Source organism: Poecilia latipinna, unplaced genomic scaffold, assembly GCF_001443285.1.
Source record: "Poecilia latipinna isolate Pla-1442-1.1 unplaced genomic scaffold, P_latipinna-1.0 Scaffold2603, whole genome shotgun sequence".
In the NCBI taxonomy this organism is placed as follows: domain Eukaryota; kingdom Metazoa; phylum Chordata; class Actinopteri; order Cyprinodontiformes; family Poeciliidae; genus Poecilia; species Poecilia latipinna.
The window spans coordinates 20,792-43,066 of NW_015115219.1; the positions used below are offsets into that span (position 1 = coordinate 20,792).

The following is a 22,275-nucleotide window of genomic DNA, read 5'->3' on the forward strand; positions in this document are numbered from 1 at the left end:
AAATGTCTTAAATTCATTAGAAAATATGCAACTTTGCCTTAAATATGTTGATCACAGGTCTTAAATTTTGTCGTGGCAGTACTATTTAATCTCGTAACTTCTTTTTTTTTATATTTATTTATGATTTTTTTTGTAGTTTGGCACATCAGGCTCACCAAAAAAAGTCAGCCCAATAAAAGTTGTCAGTTTGAAACATCAGGTATCCTAAACAGAAATAAGAACAAACAACAAAACAAAACAGAAATTAAAAAAAACAGTCTGTAATTGTTTTCAGGGACTTAAAGTATTTCATAAAAGGCTTCCATACTTGTCAAAACTTGTAAATTTGCTGTAGTTTATTTTCCTCATGGGACTTTTCAGTCAGGCTACCGCTAACTAGCTGCTAATAAGCTATCGCTAACTTTTTTGCTAACTGTGAATTATCACCAGTTGTCTTTGCCTCTGGCTCATTTCTCTTGCCATTATGTATGATAAATATGCCAAAGGTTGGCACTACTATATAAAATACTTTCTTTTTCAATTTTCTGTCATGATACAGGTCTTAAATTTCATTCATAATGGTCTTTCAAAGGTCTTAAAACCCTGAGGTTTTAAATCTTGAAGTAAGATTTGGAAGCATATCATAAATAAACAAACAAAATCAGATAAAAATGTGCAAGTGAGCTATTAGCTTTTAGCATTGTTGCAGAGAATGAAAATTATCAGAAAGAAATGCTTGAAAAATATCAGTCTTTGTGTAACGACTCTACCTAAAAGACAAGTTTCACTTTTTTTGACTTTCAAAAGTTCAAATCTATTGAGATGCACCTGTACATAACAGTCCTAAGGAAAGTTTTGGGTTTTTGAAAATGAATATCCTCACTTGTCATTCGTCATGATGTCAGAAAGACGTTTTTTGTTGCATAGGAGAAGGAATGATGAATTTTACTTTGTGAAGATGAATAAATTCTCCTTCCTGCCGTCCGTTCTGGTGTCACCGGCGCTGCGGCAGGACATGGAGGCGTGTGATTGTGTGCAGCCTGGTGGAAGACGTCCTGTCAAATGAGACATGGCTCCATCAATCTACGCCGCTGACCTTTCCACGCTCACCGGCGGGATAAATGAATTCCCTCCACCATGTTCAGAACGCCCAATGAATCCAAACCATTGCTGCCTCTCGACTGGCCATACTAATGAATGAATGCATCACTTTTAGTATTACCACACATGCGCGTGTGCAAGAAACAGTTTGCAAAGAAAAAACTTATAGAAGCGTCTGTAGAAGACAATGCAACCCTTCTTTAGTCTCGAGTCTACATTGATGGAGCTCTTTGTCTCCACACTTCTGCACCGAGAAGTGTATTCTGTGGAGGTTGAATTGGGAGATAATGGGACTCTTAATTGGCTGGGCTTTTACAAAATGGATGGCTGTTTAAGTTTCAAGGGCAGCGCTTGGTCTATAGTGTGGCTCTGAAAGGACTGAATGGAAATGTAACTCCTGCATCTGAGAGAACAACGAGATGAGAAAAGAAATGGGCTCCAGTGGCTTCTTACATGCAGATGATTATGAATACAAATGTGTTTTTCTTGCTCCGGACTTTGCTCATTGTTGGTTTTAATTTAAAAAATAGCGACCTTAAATAGGTTTCAGATACGGTCCTGCATTCCTTAGGATTTTAGTAACAAAATGTAAGTTTAAAGATCACCTGTTATTCTTACTTGAAGAGGTTTCTGGGTTATAGTAAAAATTTAATTAAATTTTTAGCGCAAAATCAAAATCATAGTCTGCTCAATTCTACCTGAGCTGTTTTAGGGTGTCTTGTCTCTTTAAATCCAAATAAGCTGCTGCAGGCCACGCCCCCCAACTCAACATTTACACCCGTACGTGAAAATGGCTGCAAATGGATGTAAAATTATACATCTGTACATCTTTGAAAAACAGAAGTGGAGCCTCCTGCACAACCAGCAAAAATGCAGCAAGTCAACAACAAAACGTGTCTTTTCCAGCAGCCATTGTACAGCACATAGAGCAGTAAAGACAGTTGACCAAATGTGCTGGAGCTCTGCTTTGGTTGCTGGGTAACAGCAAAGTGGTTGTTTTTGAAGTGGCTTATTTTCCAGACACCAAAAAACCAGTGTGTTTTGTTTTGTTTTTTTTAGATTTTGAGCTGTTTTTAGAGGCAGTTGACACACAAATGGAAGCACAAAAACATGCTAAATTTAAATTTTGCATTATAGATCCCCTTTAAGCTGACTTGATGTAGATATAATTTTTAAAATCCTTACAGAACAGCTTTTAATGAATGACTGTTGTCCTGCTTTATCATGCTTTTTTAAGTGCTACATGCTAAGTATTCTCCTTTTATGATTTACTTGATTCCTCTAAAATGTCTTTGAGTGTTTAAAAAATCGCTATACAAATAAAATATATTGCTATTACTATATCCGGTTCAAGGAAGCGTAATAACGCCACAACCACCAGAATCAGACGGGTACATTTCAGCATCAATAGCTGTTGTTCTGACACAAAAGTCACTTTGCCATTTGGATTTCTTGGTTGTTACCATTCAGGACTGGCTTGAGTAGGAAGATTATATAACTTTTTACATTTAATTTTTAAAGTGAACAGTTTCACATTGGAGGTTTAACGTTCCCACTCAGATGAGAAGAACTCGGCCGAGGACGGACCGCACCATCCAGAAAGGAGCAGCCATGTTCTGATGGACGGAGAGCGAGTTGAGGAGCGGGACGAGGCGATGGAGGAGAGGAAAACCAAGGCGCTGAGCTTGCTCTCCAAGCTGCAGGACAACGCCCCACAGCGGAGCAAAACCAGCAGGAGCCGCTCCAACTTTGAGGACTGTGAGTTTATCCTGACACTTTCAGCATTTCTAATTTAAACACAGTTTGGTAGAAACTAGCTACATTTACTCAACTACATTTATTTGAGTAACTTTATAACTTAATTAAAAATATGTTGAAGTAGTGTTACTTGGTTACTCTGTGGACCTCTGAATTTAAATAATAAAGCAGAGACCGATTTAATGAAACAGATGATTAAATGCTGAACTAAAACTAGGAATGACCTGAAATCTGAATTTTTTCAACATAAAAAACAACTACAATAAGGAAATGAACAAATTCCAGATTCTGTTGAATAAATCCTTCCTTCCTTATTATTTTCCCTTTCATTTGTAATAAAGTGCCATTATTACATTTAGCAGCGCATATATGAGATTGACTGACAGCGCTAAGACCCTCCTCCTGGCTCTGATTGGTTGCTTTTGACAGCAAACCAATCAGGGAGGAGAATATTACTCTTAATGTCACAACATGGTGACAGTTTTAATAAACACAGATAAAACATATTTTTGTAAAATTTCCTTACTCTAAAATCACAAAAATACATATTTATATGAAGGTTTTTTTGTACTTTAACGAGATTTACACTTAATTAGTTAAATAGTGGTATTTCTAAAGCTTAAGATTACACAATCAGTGGTTTATTTTTGCCTCTGAGTCTCTTTGTTTGTCCTCATGCGTTGTTTGTGGGTTCATTAAAATGCTTCTGCCTTTCAGTCCACCGTCTGCCACCGGTCCAGACTCTTGTGGCCCCTCATTAGGCTCTGAAAGGGACTAACGGGTTTTAATTGGTCTTGTTTCATCCAACACTGACTGCTTGCCCGTGGATTCCCAAAATTCTCCGCTCCCCCCGCGCACACACACGCCAGCAGCTTCCTGTACTCGGCCACCCATCGTCAACCAGCCCAGTGACCCGGCGGTTCAGCGCCGGTTAGCGGGAGCCGCCATGTGGCTCGTGTCTGAAGTCAACAGTCACTGATGAAGAGAAGAAGAAGACAGTCTGGACACAAAGAGCAGATTCAGTCAGTTGGTCATTAAGCTGCTGGAGGAACGGCAGCGGAACGACCAACATCCAACCATTAAATCATCATCCAACCAACCATTAAATCATCATCCAACCATTAAATCATCATCCAACCAACCATTAAATCATCATCCAACCATTAAATCATCATCCATCCATCCAACCAACCAACCAACCAACCGTCCGTCCGTCCGTCCGTCCGTCACCTCACCCACCCTGTTTTTACCTAGCAACAACCTGTTGAGTAACTTGCGCTGCAGCAGTTTCAGGATTCACCACCATACCTCATAGCTGCTTAAAAAAAAACAAAAAAAACAATGCCACCAGTTTGGCAGTATTTTAGATATCTAAAACAAAAAACTAATCAATAATTATCAATATCAACTGATATGAAACACTTATATCATCCAGCCCTAAAAGTAGCGATAGTTCATAGTAAAAATACTTATGTAAACCCAGAACGTACAAAAAAATCCTCCTAAAAGTATATTTTTTCCAAAAAGTTACTTTAGTAAACATAACTAGCAGCTCTGTATGGGACACCTGTCGGCGTTGGCTCGACTCCACTTTGTCTCCACCCACCATCAGCAGTGTATATCAGGGCTAACTTGTTTCCAAGCACTGAAACACAATAATAAACATCAAACGACAAAACCCAGTCGACTAAGAAGAGATGAGAGGAGGTTGTAGTAATGGGACCTCCTTCTGAAAACACACACACTCCTCTCAGTGAGTGTGTGTTCAGGTACACTGCCTTTATGCAATTCCTGTTTGCTCAGCCTTTGCTCTGCAATTATGTGTTTACCATTGGTCCCGAATAACTGGGCAAACAAACAGCTCGCCTATTGATGAGCGGCAGCGTGGAATATGGCCGCCGCATTCAGAGAGAGAGAGGGAGCGCGGAGTAAATCTGTCAAAGGCTCCATTATGTGGTGTCCAAACAGAGAGCGCCCTCCACAATGGCCTTATTAATGTGACAATGTCAAGGAGCGGCGGAGCAATAATAGCAGATGATTTTTCTTTATGAGGTTATCTCTGGAAATCTGCTCTCGCATTAAAGCAGATGATTTGGCCTACGGGAGTCGTATCGGCGACGATCTGAGCTGATTGGTCTAAAGTGTGTCCGTGTGTGTGCGGAAAGCGTGGGCTGCGGTTTGTGGTGAGCTGGATGGCATGCAGCCAGAGACAGGAGTGTGGCTGCTACGTGTGTCTTTGTTTGTTTTCCAAGCAGAGCCTGAACCCCCCTCAACACACACACACACACACACTTTGTGTTGTTGGAGAAAGTGCAGGGGCGGGGTTAGAGAGTTGTGTGTTTGTTTCAGGAAAACAGTGCGTGCGGGAGAATGTTATCGCCTTTCATATTGTGCCGACTCATTAAAGAAGTTCTGCTCTGATCGGATTTCTGTGACTAAAAACAGCTGCTGTACGTCTGTTGTACTTCATCAGATCGTTCCTCAAAGATCAACATTAAAAAATAATTTAAAAAAATAATATTTATATTTCGAGGCTCAGGATTCTAATGTAAAGCTGCAGTACACTGCAAAAACACAAACTCTTACCAAGTATTTTGGTTTAGTTTTTAGTGCAATTATTTTGTACACTTGAAATAAGACAAGCTAACTTAAAAGCTACTTTTCAGCAAAAATATAGAGGCTTGTTTTAAGTAAATAATTCCTTAACATTGATGAAAAATTACTAGTTCTACTGGCAAATTAATTAACTTACAACATGGGAAAAGTGGCTTGTTATAAGTTAAATAATCTGCCAATGGAACTAGAACTTTTTCATCAATATTAAGTAATTTACCTAAAACAAGTCTTCCTATCTTGCTATAAAAATTACTTGTAATAAGATTTGTCTTATTTCAAGTTTGCTAAGATATTTGCACTGGAAATGAGACCAAAAATACTTGGTAAGATTTTGTGTTTTTGCAGTGTATGCATCTTTTATCCAAAAGTGTTTTTTTTTTTACATTATCATGGTATAAACCAGATAATCCGTGAAAAAATCAAGTTCCTTTTCCTTCTCCCACTTCTAAGTGCAGAAACAACCAATCAGAGCCAGGAGGAGGGGTTTAGCGCTGTCAATCACTCTCTGCTAATGTAAAAAAAACACAATTTTATAATTGCTGTGTTTCCCTTAAATAAGAAACAGCATTAAAATTACATGTGAATAAGTTTAACACGATAAGTCATTAAAAACCATTCTGTGACATCAACCTCTCACCACTTCCTGTTTTCTTCTTCTTCATCTTTTCCAGCAGTAGTAATGTCTGATTGTTGATCCTGTGACTAAGGATGCTAATAAAGTGTTTCCATTGGAGATTTGCAAAATACACTAATTTCAATATAGACAAAAAACAACTTCATAGTAGCACAAAAACTCCCACTAAGCAAATTTATTTATGTAACGTTATGATCAACGGAAGTGCAGCTGTGACTGGACGGTGAACAGCTCTTTAGTTCTTTCTTGGTCAAAGCACAATTTTTGAGAATTAGTCAATTTTCCTGAGAAATTTGTAAAAAAAATTATCTAATTGAACTAAACTTGATTTAAATAAAGCAAATGCTGGACCACTATAAGTGAATCTATATCACTTTAATTATCAGAGTAAATTACCTTTTCTATGTTGTTCTGAATTTACTGAGCAGCACTTATAGTTTAGAGATGAATTTTGTTTTACATTTAAGAGCAAATCTGATTTTTTGTTGTTTTTTAAGAAATGTAAATTCCTAATTACTGAGAAAATTGAAATTATAGAGTAACTCAGTCTACTTTAATGTAAACTTAAAGATGCAGGATTGATATTTTGCGTCCTCCTTTCTGTCTTTATTCACTGTTTATAAGATCTGCACTTCACATCCTACACTATTGCAAACAGATCTGCATCGTAACACCTGTTGATTTGCAGGATAATCACATCAATAATAATACATAAAACATCCCATAAATCCATTTTTTGTAGCTTTTATACTCCTTGAACAGTTTAGACGTTGTGTGTAAATGTATTTTGTTGCCGTTAATCACATGTTGCTGTGGAAGTCGGCCATGCGCTGCATCGTTCTTCGGCTCTATAAAAGGGGGTCACCTCCTCCCTGCCGCTCAAAGCGACCTTTGTGTTGAATTATGGGACACTATAGACAGTGTGTTGACATACAAAAGTCTGGGATTAGGCGGGAAAGAGAGCAACAAACAAATTTAAAAAACGTTAAACACAAAGGAGCTTCTGTGTGGGTAATTAAAATAAACTCTCTTTACTTTAAAAATAACACTTTACTTTAAAAATAACAAATCAATTTAACTAGAAAGTGCAGATTTACAGTGGAGATTTTATTATTGAGCAATTAAATTCAAGTAAACACAAGATGACAGAAAAGTTTATAAATCTAATGTTGAACCAGATGTTTTCATCATTAATATAAAGGAAATGGCAGCAAATTATTATTTAATTCATTTTATTTTTGCCTGTGTTTGCTGCTGCTTATCTCCTTTCTAAATTTCTGAGTCTGGCCTTAACCGAATAGATTTTTTTTAACACCAATAGAGTGTAAAAATATTTGGACATTTTCCAGTTGTTGGTCGAAACCCGGCATGAATCGCCCTGCGTGTCAGAAATGAAAATATGAATCATAATCAGAAGAGCGGCCTTGTCAAACGAGCAGCTCGGTGCTTTTCTTCATGTGCAGCTGCAGGTCTGAAAACGAGGTCCAAGCGCGTGGTAAATGAGTCGTGACCCGCAGGCTGCTTGCAGAAGGATGCAGGAGTGAACAAACAGGAACAAAACATAAAAACAAACGCCTAGTGAAAGCATGAGCCTCCCTGCTCATCATCAACATCATAGCCCTATTCTTCCTCTCTCAATTGCAACTGAATCGCCTCGGTCTCATTACAGATTACAGCCTGAGCGGAGTGACTCTCCCCTTTCTCTCGCCTTTCTCCACACAGCCCCTCTCTTGATTAACATTTTCTGCTAGGCTTCACACCAAAGGCCCAACCTGTGTCCTTTAAAGGCAGGGTGAAAAAAAAGCCATCAAGCGCTGGAGTGGAATCAGATAAGGCTATCAGGCGGGAGGCTTTGCTGCCTCGGCTTTGTCCTGCTCCTCCACCCGCCCTCGCTTCCTCCACCAGTCTCTCACTCCACTGCGTCTTTTGTTCGGCTGATTCCCTGACGGAGCGCTGCGCTCGGCCTGGACCACCTCCAGCAACCAGCGTTGGCGTTCAGGGTCTCACACAGCTGCACACATCGTTATTTAATAAAATTGAGCAAAAAGTCGCTAAAAAACTGAGCAATCAGCAGAAATTGCCCCTGCAATAACACATCAAATACAATTGTTGTCTTCATTGTTCGTCCTAATGAAGGATCATGGTCAACTCGAGGCGTTTGGAGTTATTTAGATTCTGAAAGTATGGATTTTAAGCTTTCCAATGAAGTCAAACAAATGGAAATCAAAAATGAAGTTGTTCTTTAATAACATTTATAGCTATTTGTAATTTAGAAGCACAATAAAAGAAAAATAGACTGCAGTTGCTTCAACAGAAACAAAAATCCTCTTCTGCGCCAGTAAGTATGACACTTATCCACCAATTTCTATCAATTGAATTTATCTGTTGTATTTAATTAGCTTAATTTAATCATTTTAATTAAATAAAATCACATTGGTTGTTGACGTGCGAACACAGTTTTTTAAGCAAGTAAAGTCGTAATAAACAAAGAACAGTTCTCACCAACTGAGATTCGTTTAAAGCTTAGTGTCGTTCAAAGAATCATATTGCTAGTGAACAACATCAATACTCTCACTTTGAGCTAACGCTACGGCAAATGAACAGGTGTTTACATGCAGTTCCTTGCGGACCCCTAGGGGCCACCAGCGGAAAGACTGTCCTGGCATCCGGTAGTCCGGTAGACTCATTTCGAATGAAAACCAAAATTGCAACATTTGTTACATTTTCAGCTGCTGTGGTTCTTATTCAAACTGCACTGTGTCAAACGAGCCAAACTTTTGAAAACCTTGTTCCCCTCCTCACCTCCGGGGGCACTGCACTAATGACCACTGAGGGAAATTACATGAAAACCACCGAAGAAGACATGAACGCAACTTCCTTCTTTGTGAATTGTAAACAAATTGGAGTAGTGTCAGATTTCTGCGGTCGTAGGACCACGAGTCCACACGTTTGTTTTGGTTGAATTTACCCAGAATGCCCTGCACTTCGCTTCACTTCCTGTTTTTGGAAGCTAGAGTTCACGTCAACCAAACAGAGGCCAAGGTTTTTAGGTGTAGTGAACATTTGCCATGTGTAAACATCAACATCTGACCCAATCACGCTTTTCGTAGCCTGGTTGATTTGCTCCAAACCAGTAGATGGAAAGATGTCTGATTCGCATTTTCTTTTTTTTTTCTTGAAATTGGATGAAAACACATCTATTGTTGTGTAAGCAATGGTCACCTACCAAATAAATGTACAACCAGCATCATTTAGAATTGAAATGGCCTCATGCATAGCAACCATGTACCTGTTTGTTACAGTCATTGTAATAAGCATCAGTTATGTAGACATCTGACCCAATCATGCTTTGCGTGGCCTGGTTGATTCACACTAAACCAGTAGACAGAAAGACCCCAAATTTGCTAAATTTTAAAAGTTTGCTCAATATTTGGATGACAGCTGGATGGAGAAGACCTGGTGGTAAATAAATTTTCTTTGAGTCACCTCAGAAGAAGAACGGATGGCGGCTAACACCCAGCAGTGAAACAATCCAAGGCAACTGAACTGCAGCTCTAAGTTATCTAAGAATCGGAGGATCCATTCTCTGATCCGGCCAACAGGGACGAGTCCGGACTTTAAATCCCTGCAGGTTCGCATGCAGGCTGCCTCACCCTGCCATCCTAGATATTTGCAAACAGATGCTGCGACGGCAGCCTGCAGGTTTTTTGATCAATCAAGCTTTAACAAGTCAAGTTGACTGGCTGCAAATGTAACATTTTGCATCTGAAAGGCGAGGCCTGGTTTTGATTAGGCCTAAGCTGATAAATGGCCGATTCAAACAGGCCCCCCTGCTACTGTGGAGAAACCCCAGAGGTCCAGAGGTTTAAGTCCAGACTGATATCAACTCTGTTGCTCCTCTTTCTTCAGGAAACCCATGAATAGATCCATTATCCAGGGATTCTTTCTCATCTCCTAAATTGAAGTGGCAGCAGCTTAAAAGCCTCTTTTTAAGGCAGCCATTTCTTTCCTCCCTCCCAAATTTGCCTAATGAAATATTCATGGTTTGTCTCAGTTTGCCCTCCTCTGATAATCTCTACTTTTATTTTTAGGATTATGAGACAAACATATTTTGCAGAGTTGCAGCTAAATCCAGAGATTTGACCATTTTTTGAGGTAGTAGTGCTGAGGTGGTTTCCACTGTGTGTATTAACCCTTTAAGTTTCAAATCTCTGCCTGGATATTTTTGCTTATTTTAATTGTACAAAGTTCTTTAAATGTTCTATTAGTAAATATATTTGCCCTGCCCATTTCACCATAACAACTGGAACTTTCAATATCTAGCAAGTTATTTTCACAATTTCCTGTCTTTTAAAAGAATGTCTCATCAGATTAATTTCACTTCCTGTTGCAGTGGGAGTGGAATTACCGTAATAACCCAACATTAGCTGGAAAGTGCAACGTCTCCCCTTTCAGAAACCGTTGGGATTTACCAGATAGCGCAAAGTGTGGCGGAGTTACGGTGCTGCAAACCTGGCTGAATTGTCAGCACTCTGTTCAGTCTGCGAGGGTTAAAACATTAAGTTTGATATCTTAAAAAAGGGCAATAATAAGTGTTTTTAGGGTCAGAAGTACTTGCGTATTTGTCTATTCAGGGAAGTTAGTTATCTGCAGCGAATACTTGGGATAGAAGGAAATTAAGACATAAATTGGCAAATAAACTTAAAAAGATAAAGTACTAATTAGTTCAAGCTATACTTTTAAAACCAGAAATGTAGTGCAGAAAATATCCAGGATACTTTGGTACAAACTGAAGTCATGACCACGATGGAGTCGACTTGTCAGAAACTAGCAGTGAGTCTTTACTTTTATTTTATTAATTAAAACTCCAAAGGAAACAAATTAGAGTTGAAATGTAATTCAGTGTTAGTGGTGCTAAATCTGAACAAATTTATGAGACAAACAAAAGTAAAAAACACAATAAGTTCAAGGTTTTTATTAAATCAATACATCCTGAAAAAAAGAAAAGTTGAAATGCTTTTTGACTGATGTTAGATGATTTAACTGGTAGCTTACATTTGATTTAAATACGTTACGCAGCTGCAAACCTAAATGGGTAAAACAAAATATCCCTTTTAATGAAATTTGGTTCCTTTTTAAAAAAAGAAAAATTAAATGTTTCAATAGCAAAGTGCAGTCACACAGCTTAAATGAGATATTTAAAGCGAATATCTCATTTAAAATTCAACAAAACAAAATTATCCATGGACATTTAAAAATGCTTCCTCACACTTTAACTCCTGTTGTTTTCTTCTTTTGTCTTTCTCAGTCGACTTTCTGGCAAAGTATTGCATTTTCAGTCAGGAGAAGCTGGTGGAGTACAAAAGGGCTTTTGAAGCAGTAAGTGAAGGGCGATTTAAACCCTTTTTGTTCTTTCTCTTTCAGCAGCAGATTCTGTTTCACTCACTGGTTTGTGTTGCTCTCAGTCGGAGGGAAGGTGTGGAGTCTGCAGGCTCAAAATATCCACATAACGTGAACTTTTTCACTTTTTAAAAACACAAATCAGTGGGATGTGTTGGCATTAAATTTAAAGGAAAAATTATGCTTATAATTCACTAAAATAGAAGTTTCAATTTAGTATTTCATCATCTGAGAATGGAAAGAGTTTTAGAGTTGTTGGATGAGAAGGTCTAGTCAAAGTAAAAGTCTAAATCTGTTTGACAGGATTAAAAGGTGATGGAAAATATTCACAAACACTATTTACCCAATCTAACTGAGACTGGAGTATTTAGTAGGAGAATAAGAAATAGTTTTAATAAATATGTAAAGTTACATAATGGAGTAATTTTTATAGCAGAAATTGTCACGAGGAAGTGATCAACATTCAGGTTTTCTTCTCTATTTTGTTACAAATTTAAATATTTCCATTGAAGCTTCTTCAAATGAACCAACAGATTATTTTTTGTGTGCAGGAGGACAGCGACTCTGACGGCTACATCTCCTGCCTGCAGGTTCTGCTCGCTCTCAAAACCATCATCCCTACTGAGCTGCTGTCTGAAAAAGAAGAGATCTACGTCTACAGGGTAGATCAGTGACGAACCGCAGCGCAGCAGCGCTCACTTCCTGCCGTAACGCCAACGTCCCGTTTCAGATCCTGGAGATGGTGGACTTCAGGGTGACAGATGGGCTGGTGGACCTGAGGCTGTTCGCCGTGATTGCGAGCCTGGCGCAGAAAATAGCCTCCATGGAGTAAGTGAAAAGGCAGACGCACTCCTCCATAGAGCCGCAGGCTGGAGGAGGAGTCACTGACCCGCCATAAATAAGGATGAGAGTTTGCACCCTAGTTTGTTCCACTGATCTTGGCGTTGTGTGTGGGTCTCTTTGAACCGCGTTGAGTTGTCTTGTATCTGCTACACTTAAGTTTCTGGGCCATATCCGCACTCTCTGAAGAATTATTTCATGATTTATGAAAGCTAACGGGCGTTTATTTTTATTGGAAAAAAACAAAAATTTTATATCATCCTGAATTTTAATGTGAACTGGTGTGAATTTGGCTGGTTGATACTTGAGAAATAAGACTCCTCATTACGTTTAAAGGGAATCTATTATCAAAAATTCACATTTTACAAATTTTTCTACTTCCTTTTGAGTTTCTACTCCTTCTAAAAACAGCTCAAGCACTTTAAAAAAACACCCAACTAATGTCTTTTGGTATCTGGAAAATGGAACTGTTTCAGAATCACAACTTAGCAATCACTGCCCGTTACCTAGCAACCCCAGCAGAGTTCCGCTCATCACCTAGCAACCCCAGCAGAGTTCTGCTCGTTACCTAGCAACCCCAGTTGAGCTTCAGCACATTTGGTCAGTATGCGCTGTACAGTGGCTGCTGGAAAAGAGTTTTATTGTTGACTCAACATCCAGTTAACACTTGCTGGATTTTGTTGGTTGTGCAGGAGGCTCTACTTCTGCTTTTCAAATGTGTACAGTGGGAAAATTGTGCGTTTGTTTGGAGCTATTTTCACATGCGTGTGTAAAGGTCGAGTTTACACTCACAGTTTGTTGCCGTATACCAAGGGTTTTGTAACAATATTTTGGACTTTCTAAGAATATAGTATTTGAAAATTATGAAGTTAAGTTTTTTTTTTTATTCTTTTGCTACATCTGTAAAAAAAAGTGTAAAAAAAAAAAAAAAGGGAAAGTTTTTTTTTTTTCCGAGGGCTAATTTAAACACAAGACTATTAAAACTACAGTATGAAGCTTTTATTAATTTTTTTTCATATTTGTTAAAATTGTAACCATGTTGTTATAAATTGTTATGAGACAGATAATCTGTGAAAAGATTAATCTCCTCCACCTCATCCCTGAGCTGATGAGGAAAGAAGAAGAAATGCATCGCTCCAGGTCAAAAACAACCAATCAGAGCCAGGGGGAGAGTCTTAACGTGGTCTATCATCCTCTTGTACTCACTGCTAAATGGGCTAATGATGGAGAAACTACTTACTGTTACAGGAAAACCGTTTATCCACTGCTAACTAGCTTTAGCATTCACAACAGACTCTGCATAGCACACACCAAGAGGACAATATACTTTTATATATAAAAATATTTTATATAAAAATAATATTTTTAAAATATATAAAAAATAAGTATATTTCATATTTATATAAAACATATTTTAATATGAATATACACTTATATTTATATAAAAAAATATAGGTAGTTTAATAAAAATATAAAAGTTTTTTATATTTATGTTCATAAAAAACTTTATACAAATATTTTTTATTTTTACAAAAAGATAAACTTTTTACACATTTATAAATATGAAAATATAAAAAACTTTAGTATTTTTTTTTATAAAAGTTACATCCTGCAGCTTTAATAAAGACCATTTTACGAGATCACATCAAAGACTGGTTTCTTTGAAGCTTATTGATTGTTCCATCTTTGATCATTTTATTCAGATTGCATCAGTTTTTATATTGATCAGACATATGTGAGAACATGTCACTGGATCCAGTGAATCAGCTGTGAACAGGCTGAACTTTGCTGGGCCAAACTTTGGCCTCAGCGTCCCCGTGTCCCAACGTTATGCTCCATATGCCGCAGATTCCCACACACAGCGTTTTGTTTTTCCTCGGCCTTGCCCCCGGGGTCTAAGGCTTCCTGCAGACAGCAGCGAGTGGAGCCAAGCTCGCTCCGGAGGTCCCCCGGGGGTCAAGGCCTGCACCCGGAGCCTTCACCCCGCTCTGAGAGTGCCCTCTCAGCGGGGCCGGGGTCACGGGTCCCCTGATTTACGGCCGACTCTTTGTGGGCTGGAGGCGGCCTGTTGCCTGACTGCTGCGCTGGCACAAAAACACCAGGGTGTCTGCTCTGTGTGGAGGCAATTATCGTAATGATAATGAATGTCCGTATTAAACCTCTTTACACAAAACTCCTCTTTGCAATTTCAATAATAAGCAGGGAGGCGATGAGCGTTCATAATGCCGCCTCCCAAACAAGGAGAAAACAAAAGCATCTCATCCGTACTGAACTGGACTGATCCTCTTACCTGTTTCACTTAATCCTGTTGTCTCTAATCCCGCTTTGGAAATGAGCCGCTACAGTAGTTACACAATCAGCCTTTCTGACCATGTTGAGATCTGAGGAGGTGTGTTTCTTGGCCTCCTCCCCCCCTCTGTCTCCTCCTTTCTTCCCAGATTTACCTGTCGCATGTCTTTCATCTCTTGTTGCCTCCTTTTCACTCTGCTGTTTTACCCATCTGTCCCCGCGCTGCATTGTGCGCCACATTCCCTCAGGACGCATCACGTGGTTTGGCAGGAAAGCACAAATAGCATCAGTGGAGCCACGGCGGTCGTCGTCGTGCGTCTTCCTGTCGCTGGACTGAACGAGGGAGCGACTGCTGAAGTGGAATCAACAAAATCCCTGTAGATAAATAGTGTAGAGTTTAGTTTTTAACAATTTTTAGTGATGAAAATTAATGATCAGATCTTGTTTGGGCTTCAGGAACTAAAAAAAACAATGGCAGGATAAAAATTTTATCTGTATTCACACAAGTCTTGTTTAGTCCAGTTTAATCAAACTCTGGTTCGTTTGAACGTGAAAATCAAACTGATGTGGACCAAAAATCAAACTCTGGTCCACCTAAATAATTAGTTCTCAGTTCGGTGGAAGTGAACTCTGGTACGGTTTGAATGCGTATGTGAACGCCAAGCGGACAGGAGACCGCTTCCAAAAGCAGGAAGCGGGCTACATGCAGGGAATTCTGGGTAAAAAGAACCAAAACGGATGCGCTAGTTTTGTTCTAGCAGGAAAAATGCATCATGGTCTTTACCAACAGAGAGATCCTACAACTGCTAAAAATCTGACGCTTCTCCATTTTTGTTTACATTTTGATAAGAAGGAAGCTGAGCTCATGTTTCCTGTGGTTCTTGGTGCAGCGCCCCCACAGGCGAGGAGGGGAACAGGCGTTTCAATCAATTTGGCTTGTTTGACAGTGTGAAAGCGAGTTGCAGCTGATAAAAATGCAACAAATGTTGCAATTTTGGTCCCCAATTGAAAGGAGTCTATCAGGTGTGAAAACACTTTTAGTTTTAGTGGGCAGTCTGCTTTTGAACGTAAAGCTTCTTCACTTTTAAGAGTTGAGGAATGTTTCTTTTACACCAATTAAAGAGCATAAACTACAATACTTGACCAAACAAATGCCAGAAAATAAAAGTCACACACTAATATTCTGTTGGACAGACATTCGCTTTGTTTACAGATGTCATACAAACAGGAGAAAAGGACTCAAATGCAAAACTAAACACAGTGACATAAAGTCAAGGATACCTTAATCTAGTTTGTGGTCCGTTTACAAAGTTTCAACACTGCAAAAACAAAAAATCCAAAGGATTTTTGGTCTAGTTTCAAGTGCAAATATCTTAGTGCACTTGAAATAAGACAATTAACTCACAAGTATCTTCTAAAATATTTTCACCAAACCCTGAACAGAAATAGTTGGTAACATTTTGTTTGGGGATATTTTAAGCAGGATGGTCAAACAACTCTGAGCTTTGTCGGATCAAACTGGGTCAGAATCTGTTTGCATCGCCGTCTGCAGGCTCTGCAGCGACGAGGCCGCCAAAATGTTGGGCTCTGCGTAAGTGAGAAGTCTTCTATGATGGTCACCGCGGGGGGTCGACAAAAGTAAAATGGGTTAGGCTGTTATTATCCTCGCTGCAGTCCGTCACCGGCGCCTCCCCCACGCCCTGGCTGCTTGTCCTCGCCATTATCTCGCCGGTGTGCTTGTGCGCCGCAAACGAAGTGCAATTAATGATCATTAGCTGCCCTGTCCTGCCTCGTCCTCATCAAAGCCCGGACCCGATGGCCATTCTTTGCCCTAACAGGCCATTGAGCGCTCGGCGAGGAGGGGCTCGTTAACACCAGGCGCTCGTTAGAGACGGGATGACCGTCGCTGTGCCACACGCTGGACTGGAGAGGTCCGTCCCAACACAGTCGCTCCACTCTGCCTCTAATTATCCTCGTGGACCAGATTTTATCACATTGCACCAAAGTGTGCTTCGACCACTCATTCCCCTCCACGCCAACCCCAAGCAGCCCCTCGTCCACGCCCACTGTCCCCCAAATCAGTTTTATCCGTTAATGTGGCGGGATGTCTCCGTGTGCCGACGCATTGTTTGTCTGCGAGGCGGCTGTGAGCAACCACAATGGACTCAAAACACTTTAGCATCACTGGCTGGAAAACTCGGGGTCGCCTGGGACAAACCCGCCAAAAACATCCCGCCCTGGCGTGACTCATATTTACAAACACTCGCCCTAACGCAGCCGAGTCCAAACTTGAAAGCACTCAGGGGCCACAATTTAAATAATACTGAATTATTTTATTCTGAATTATCTTATTTTACATAATAAGTGTATTTTTACTTAAAAAGTCCAAATAAAGGATCTCAAAGTTGTACAGTTTCCTAATTTCTTGGTCAAAATATCAATTTTAGTTTATTTCCAACAATAAAATGACGACCATTTTAGTTACTGGGTGTGATTAAGTCTGACTTTGAGTACATAGACCTTAAAATGAACCCTGCGCCCCTCTTTGGTCAGCCCTGTTTTAAAAGACTTAATTTTATCCCTTTTATGTTTTAATTTTACACAAAATTAACCAAAAATCTAGAGAGATATTCCACAAACACATTTCAGCAACAATTTTATTATGTATTTAATTTAATTTTTCATGCTACCTAGACTTAAACGAAGTTAAAATATTCTGTGATGCATAAATTTCTGGTTTAATTATTTGTTTAATTTAACACCCAGTAATACAATACCTTCACAATAAGTTCCTCAAGTTCATCCATCTTTGTTTCATCAGAAACCTCCCAAACAGCGACAGTGTGGATAGATAATGCATCCTTAAAAGGTCTTAAATTAATTGATCTAAAAATATTTTTAAAAGCCTTAAAATGTCTTGAATTCATAAAAATATGACCACAGGTTTTACATTTAATTTAGACGACCATATGATGTGTAGTTAGTTTTTTTCTCTCTGGACTTCTTTTGTCAGGCAAACAAACGTTTGAGTCACGTAAAACATTTTCATCCTTGTGTGTTTTTTGCTGCCGTCTTGACCAGGTCACTCCTGGAAAAGAGGTTTTTAATCTCAGTGAGTTATTTTTCCTGGTTTAATAAAAGGTATATAAATACAAAGATTATGCTCTATAACTTGAGGCAGTGCTGCTACAGCTAACTAACTGCTAATATACCCATGCTAGCAAGTTAGTTAGCTTTATTGGGTCTGTCATAGGTAAGTGTACATTTTCACACTAAAATAATTACAAAAACACTTTTAATGCCTAAATATTAATAAAAATGTATTAGTTCCTCGTTTATTTACTGGCAGATTATTTCACTTAAAACAGTGTAATTAGCATGTTTTCTTCAATATTCATGAATTATTTACTTAAAACAAGCTCCTGTATCTTGCTGAAAGTTTTAAGTTAGCTTTGTCTTATTTCAAGTGATATTTGCAGTAAAATCTAGGTCAAAGTACTTGGTAAGGTTTTGTGTTTTTGCAGTGTCGGATACAGAGTGAATGTATTATTCCTACTGCTAATAAACCCTTGCTAGCAAGTTAGCTAGCTTTTTGGGTTAATCGTGGGTAATTATACATTTTTACAGAAAAAAAATTACAAAAATTTCTAATTTCTAAATATTAATGAAAAAGTATTAGTTCTTCTGGCAGATTATTTCACTGAAAACAGTGTAACTTGCACTTTTTCATCAATATTTATGACTTAAAACCAGCTCCTATATCTTGCTGAAATGTTGTACTAACATATTTGCTCTAAAAACTGGACCAAAAATACTTGGTAAGGTTTCATGTTTTTGCAGTGTAGGTTGTGTAGTTTTCCATCCTTCCCATCCATTTTAAGCTGATTAATTTCTCTCCTTCCCAGTGAGTTCATGCGATCCCTCATCGACAGCATGGACCTGCGCTCCCTTGAAGTGCGTCTCTTTAAAGCGAAGGTAAATCCTGCCTCTCCACATGTTTGTTCTCTTGAATTTGTTTACACAAGACGCACTTAACGGCCTCGATGCAACATCAGATTAACTCTTACGGCAGAAACATCACCTCCGCAGTTCTGCAGGTATAATTGCAATGAAACAAACATCCCAACTCTTTGAAAAGTGATGCGAAAGCAATGTTTTTTATTTTATTCTGGAGAGCCACTCAGAACCTCATGCATAGAAATGAGGGAATCAAGCGGGAGAAAGGAAGAGGGGGCGCCTTTCCCTTTTCATAGATTAGCACGGCCTTAATCTCATTAAAGTGCCCAGCAGTGAACATGCCGTCCACTCCGCCCCGGCCTGTAATCAGCCCGAGACACACAGCTCATCTCGGGTGGACTGGGCCGAGCCTATACCAGCTGGCAGCGAGGGCGAGGAAGTAGCGGCCAGCAGGACATGAAAGCCTGTGGGTGTGGAAAACGGAGCCAGGTAAGGAGGCTTTGTAATTACAGAGCTGTTAGGGATAGGGTTGTTAACTGGAGAGGCTGCTGGGGGGGGCGGAGGGCTAATTGCCAGAAGGGCTGATCTCCGGTCCCCTCCCTCTGCTCTGCAATTATTACCTCGACTGCATTAACCGTGCAAACAGGTGCGTCCAAATAGGACCGTGGTAATCTGAGGCTGCGCCACACAAAATCACAAACACATATTCCCACATAAACAAAACAGGTTCCTGAAAGTTGCCCTGCTATGCAAATTTCATGTTTTTGTACTTTTAGTTAAGTTTCTACTGCTGCTAAAAACAGCCCAAACAATTAAAAACAAACACCCAACTGTTTTTTTTTTGGTGTCTGGAAAATCAGCCAATACAAAAACCTTCGGAATGTAAAGGCACTTCCCATCACCTAGCAACCACAGAGAAGGCCAGCCTGTTACCTAGCAACCCAAACAGAACTCCAGCATGTTTGGTCAACTTCAGAAACACTTTATTGCTCCCAGAGGGAAATTAAATGTTGTTGTAACTCATTAATTCATATTCTTCAAAAAGTTATTGAAGATGGTGATGGCTGTACTGTCTGTACTGCACCAAACCTGAAGAAGCCTCTGACTGAAGATGCTCTGCCTTCTCAAGACAGTCTCATGAAGAGGGCGGTCAGGTTGCCCATTATTTTCCTGATAGTCTCCAGAGGTTCCACAATCAACACCAGAACAGAACCTGCCGTCTTTATCATGGTTGAGCTGGTTTTACTGCTGCATAATGGCTGCTGGAAAAGACAAGTGTTTTGTTGTTAAGTTGTTGGAGTATTTTTAGCTAAATGATTCTATATCTGGCTGAAAAATTACTTTGAAAGTTTGTTTTGTCTTATTTCAAATGTACTAAGATATTTGCTCTACAAAAAAAATTAAAACAAGACTTGGTAAGAGTTTGTGTTTTTGCAGTGTAATGCCCATAGACTTGACCTGGTAAAGGAAGTATAATGGCTGCAGGATGTTTCTGGTTCCTTCTGAATCTGTTACCCTGGCCTCTGCAGCAGCTCTTCCTGTTCCTCCTGGAGGATCAGCGCGACGCCTCCGGAGCTCAGCGGGGCTTCATCAGCGGCGAGCAGCTGCTTCTGGAGCTGAAGGCCGGCGGCATCCACCTGGAGCAGGAGGCGGCCGTCAGGCTGGAGCTGGAGCGCGTTCCTCCGCTGGACCTGCTGGACTTCCTGGCCTACCTGCCCCTCTTCATGCTCATCCACCAATCAGTGATCGCCAACCCGCTCGACGACTCCGGCCACTGCTGAGCTCTGCAGTGGCATGTTGGGCCTCAGGGCTCAGAAGATCGGTAGAATAACATATTAAAGGGAATAAATTACCATACTATTAATATTACTGCTCTGTAATGATAAACTTTTACAGTAGTAAAGTAAACCTTTGTAGCGTCCCGGTCGAAAAGATGTTCTCTTTAACTGATGGTTCACTTCTCTTTATTTAACAGCCTTTATGTGTGAACACACCGTAAGAGCTACAAATGCACAAACGAAACACTATTAGCAGCTCTTAGAGGTTCTAACCTTTTCTTTTAACTCAAAAAAAACCTACTTTATGCAACAACATTACATCTACATCACGTGTATTTAATTAACCTACATTTCTATACTACAAATTAACCAAAATGTATTTCAACTGCTTTAACAGTTTGACAGTTAATCAAACATTAACATCGTTTTATATCAAAATACAAAATGTATGTTCAATAAATACAATATTCTCGATAAAACACCCACCTTGTTCCCTCATCAACCGAGTGCTATTTAACTAATTGCTTGGACCTTAGTTGAACCACCCTTTAGTTGTCTTCACTGAACTGCGACTTGTATGTTTGCTCATTCTCTGTACTATATCTTAAACAGACAACAGTCAGATACTGTCAGATGTTTGTACAAATTGCTTAGCAACTCTGACTTCCAAAAAAGAACAAAAAAAAACAAACTCTTTTCAAATCAAAACGTCAGTTAAAAAACAACAAACAACTCCCAGCTAAATGAGAAAACACCAAAAGAATATAACAAAACAAATAAAAAATTCAATTACATATATATGAATCAACAAAAGCTTTACACCTTTATTGGAAAAGGTCTGCATAAGACTGACATGACAGTCATGAACACGAAGGAGTTTTCATGAATGTTTTACTCCTGTCACTCAGTAAATAACGACATTTTTAAAACAAAGTTTCATTAAAACTTGTGTTTAAGTTTCATTAAAAGTGTTTACTTTGTATTATTTGTAAAATAATGACATTTTTAAAGCCAAATTTTATCAAAACATGCATTTAAAGTGCATTAAAAGTGCATTAAAAATGTCAACTTTGCAATATTTGGTAAAAAATTACACTTTTAAAAGCAAAATTATATTCAAACTTTTGTTTAAAGTCCATTAAAGTTGACAATTTTACATCATTCTTTAAGTAATTACACTTTTAAAACAAAGTTGCATTAAAACTTACATTAAAAAATTGTGTTTTAAAACAAAGTTGCATTAAAACCTTGCATAAGTGACTTAAAAGTAAAATCTCAGATTTGTTTTTATGTTGAACGCCATGTCTATACATCTTAAGTTTTTCTTTTTACTTTAAGACCTAAACTTTGACTCTATCGATGATTATAAAAAGTTAAAATAACTCCTTCATCCTAGAGTTTTTCCACATTTTATTATCAGTCATGTAGTAACAGACCACCAACTGTGATCTCTGGTCGAGAACTGAATTTATAAACACTGTCAGACTTTTTAATGTGTAAATCCAACCATCCAGTCTCAATCTTGACATAAACTTTTCCTGGAACGGTAAGTTGTTTCTTGACCATTTTCTCATTCAGCAGTACTTTAGTTTGATTGACAGCAGTAAGACCCGCCTCCTGGATCTGATTGGTTGTTTTCTCTGATCGGTACATTCCAGCCTAATGAAAAACTGTCAGGACATAATGGCAGTTTTAGCAAATATGGAAAAAAATTATACCATCACCGTGTAACTTCTGAAAGCAATTTGTTGCATGCCACACTTTTCAGTGTTTAATTTGTAAAAATGTTTTGCATCATGTTTAACTTTCTTTCTGCTTTAGAATTGTAAACCACTTTGTGTTGGTTTTCACATAAAAAGTCCAATTAAATTAATGTTTGTTGTTGTAATGTGACAAAATACGAAAAAAATGGTTTTTCAATAC

The 22,275-nt window shown here is 38.9% G+C and overlaps 1 protein-coding gene across 2 annotated transcripts in view; it reads left to right on the forward strand.

Annotated features, from left to right (window-relative positions):
* LOC106938485 (uncharacterized) overlaps positions 1-20,427 on the forward strand; it is a 41,071-nt gene extending 20,644 nt beyond the window's left edge. For both annotated transcript variants that reach the window (XM_015020545.1, XM_015020546.1), the window contains exons 6-11: positions 2,641-2,838; positions 11,397-11,467; positions 12,040-12,150; positions 12,219-12,316; positions 18,523-18,592; positions 20,104-20,427. In XM_015020545.1, coding sequence (XP_014876031.1) covers positions 2,641-2,838; positions 11,397-11,467; positions 12,040-12,150; positions 12,219-12,316; positions 18,523-18,592; positions 20,104-20,355 — 800 coding nt within the window. In that variant the 3' untranslated portion in view covers positions 20,356-20,427. The remainder of the gene's footprint in view (positions 1-2,640; positions 2,839-11,396; positions 11,468-12,039; positions 12,151-12,218; positions 12,317-18,522; positions 18,593-20,103) is intronic.
* The last annotated feature ends 1,848 nt before the right edge of the window (positions 20,428-22,275 follow it).